This window comes from Haliaeetus leucocephalus, unplaced genomic scaffold (assembly GCF_000737465.1).
Source record: "Haliaeetus leucocephalus isolate CR32 unplaced genomic scaffold, Haliaeetus_leucocephalus-4.0 Scaffold587, whole genome shotgun sequence".
In the NCBI taxonomy this organism is placed as follows: Eukaryota; Metazoa; Chordata; class Aves; order Accipitriformes; family Accipitridae; genus Haliaeetus; species Haliaeetus leucocephalus.
The window spans coordinates 6,178,136-6,180,984 of record NW_010973023.1 but is presented as its reverse complement, the minus strand read 5'-3'; the positions used below and the strand labels follow the sequence as shown (position 1 = coordinate 6,180,984).

Genomic DNA, 2,849 nt, shown 5'->3' with positions numbered 1-2,849 from the left:
GGGGGGCGAGGGGTGGGTGTGGGGGGTCTTGGCGGCCTGGCAGGCCGAGGTGAGGGAGGAAATCTAGAGCCGCAGCAAGAGGTCCTGGACGAGGGAGTGCGGCTTGATGTGCTTGAGGAGGGGAGAGGGAGAAGGCATTTGGCTTGCAAAGGACTGGCTCACGGGGCATGGCTTTGAAATCACGTGTATGGGCCAGCGACACTAAACACAAATAATAAACGTCTCCTCTTGTCCTGTCTGCTGGTTGCCCTAGGTGTCTGCTTGCATTCCTGTACTTAGACTGGCCAGAACCCGTAAGAAGGTTTTGTTTTACTGTCACTTTCCTGATCAGCTTCTGACCAAGAGAGAGTCTCTCCTAAAGCGCATCTACAGATTACCGCTGGACTGGCTGGAAGAATACACGACTGGCATGGCAGACTGTATTGTTGTGAACAGCAAGTACACTGCCAGTGTGTTCAAGGACACGTTTAAGTCTTTATCTCACATAAACCCAGACATCCTCTACCCGTCGCTCAACATCAGTAGCTTTGAAACAGTAGTTCCTGCGGATATAGCTGACCTGATACCAAAAAAGAAAAAGTTCTTATTTCTTTCCATTAATAGGTATGAGAGAAAAAAGAATCTAGCATTGGCACTCGAAGCTTTGTGCGAGCTTCAAGGAAGGCTTGATTCTCATGAGTGGAATGAAGTTCACCTGGTTATGGCAGGTGGTTATGATAAAAGAGTCCTGGAGAACGTGGAGCACTATGAAGAGCTGAGGAGACTTGCAGCCAAGCTTAGTGTTAATGACCATGTCACTTTTCTGAGATCGTTCTCGGATGAACAGAAGATCTCACTTTTTAGTAACTCTGTATGTGTGCTTTATACGCCAAGCAATGAACATTTTGGCATTGTTCCTCTGGAGGCAATGTATATGAGATGTCCAGTTATAGCAGTTAATTCAGGCGGTCCTTTAGAATCAATCTTGCATAATGTTACAGGATTTTTGTGTGATCCTCTGCCAATGCAATTCTCTGAGGCCATGGAAAAAATTGTGAGAGATCCTCTCTTAAAGGACACAATGGGAGCAGCTGGGAGAGCCAGAGTTATGGAAAAATTTTCCTCAGAAGCATTCACAGAACAGCTGTACCAATACATATGCAGATTAATACAATAAAATTATATTTCCATATTATATTTTACAGCTTTGTATCTCTAATTTGTATGGGAGACCAGTATTCATTGTGACTATGATGAAGAACCTGGGACATCTGAAGTTCCTTGTTATGCTTCTTGTGCTGCCTTATGTTGCTTGATACAAAGAACGAGCAAAACATGTCCCACTGTCTTATTAGAAGTTTGAAATTTTTATGTGGTAGGCTGATCTGCCATTGTAGGAGTTCTTTTGTGTACTGTGCCTTGGAAAAATGTATAGTTAAATGGCAGTAACTTACTAGGATATCATTGCACATTTTACTTTAATACTGTATACGATATGACTGATTTCAGTTTACAAAATGTGGATTTGTACAGATAAGACAAGTGCAGCTTTATTTTTTAGGTGTTTCAAATGTTCATCAGTAACTTAAGTGAAAGAGCTATCTCAGCTGAAGTATGGAGAGAATTGCACAGTCCAACCAACCACGTGTTTAAAACACCATTAGGGATATAAATGGTATAGTTTTAAAATGATTGACCTTTTACACTACTTCTTAAATTGTGTTATGTTGTCACATTGGGTGTCATAAACAAGTGTACAGGTGTGTGAGCAGGAGGTAGCTGAGACTAGAATAAAACCAAGGACACCAGACTACCTCAGGCAAAAACATTAGTGATGAAATTCTATGTCTATGCAGATAGCTGCAGTGCATAAGGATGTAATTTTACTTTGAGAGTTTCTGGTTTGTAGAGACTTAAATGATATCCCTTTCACTTAACATTTCATTCTAAATGACAGCACACTTTTAAAATGTTAATCTGGAGCAGGCAATAAAGACATTTTATTTTGCTTGTTTTAGTGGTAACTTTTCAGTAAACTTTTCTGAATAGTGTAGCTGGGGGATACGTTTCTCCTAGTATGGTGACTGCACATGTGACAGTAATTTGACTTATTTTTCGAGTGTAATACGTGGTTTTGGGCAAGGTATATCTGATTTTTTTTACCTACCTCTCTTTTTAGTGCATCTTTATTAGTTCATTGTTCTGTTTGGTTTGCAATAGCACACACAATCCATACAGTTGAATTTTAAAGTCTGAAAATGGATTGAGTAACTATACCATTTACTCATTTTTTGAAATCCATTTTTATCTATGAAATATTATTTTGTAGTCTGAATTTTGCAAATTGTGTTTAAGATAGTTTCAGGCATTTTCACATTTAGTACTTCACAATAGAGACACCAGTCTTTCTATTGCTTAGGACTGCAACCCAGTATAAAGCTTTTATTTAAAGTAAAACAAACAAAAATCCATGAACAAACTGTTCTTATCTTTAATCAGGAGGCTGGGATGCTATAATGCGTATTTGTTATGGATTGGGAGCAGGTGGTGTCACAGTCCCTTTTTCCAACATTTCTGTTCATGTCAGATGAACCGGCAAGCCTGAATGTATCATCTCTCTAGCCTGTTCCTGCATTTGTGCTCCTTCCCCACCCCTTAAAAGTTTTCCTAAATCTTTGTGCAACTTTTTCAGGACAGGGATAGCAATGAGTGACAGAAAGGACTGGAAGGAGAGTGTGAAAATAAGCTGTGGTCATTGACATTAACACCTTCAAGACATGTTTGGCCTGGGTTTTAAGCTCTAGTTAGAAGGTGCAAGATGGTTGGAGCCAATTCCTGTGGTTGCTTAGTTTATGTTACATTCTCCTCCC

The 2,849-nt window shown here is 39.9% G+C and overlaps 1 protein-coding gene across 1 annotated transcript; it reads left to right on the top strand.

The window, feature by feature from the left end:
* The first annotated feature begins 241 nt into the window (after nt 1–241).
* On the top strand, nt 242–2,197 carry ALG2 (ALG2, alpha-1,3/1,6-mannosyltransferase). Its single transcript, XM_010577955.1, has 2 exons — nt 242–438; nt 604–2,197. The coding sequence occupies exons 1-2, from the start codon at nt 410–412 to the stop codon at nt 1,154–1,156; spliced, it is 582 nt and encodes a 193-aa protein (XP_010576257.1). The 5' UTR covers nt 242–409; the 3' UTR covers nt 1,157–2,197.
* Nucleotides 2,198–2,849: the final 652 nt, after the last annotated feature.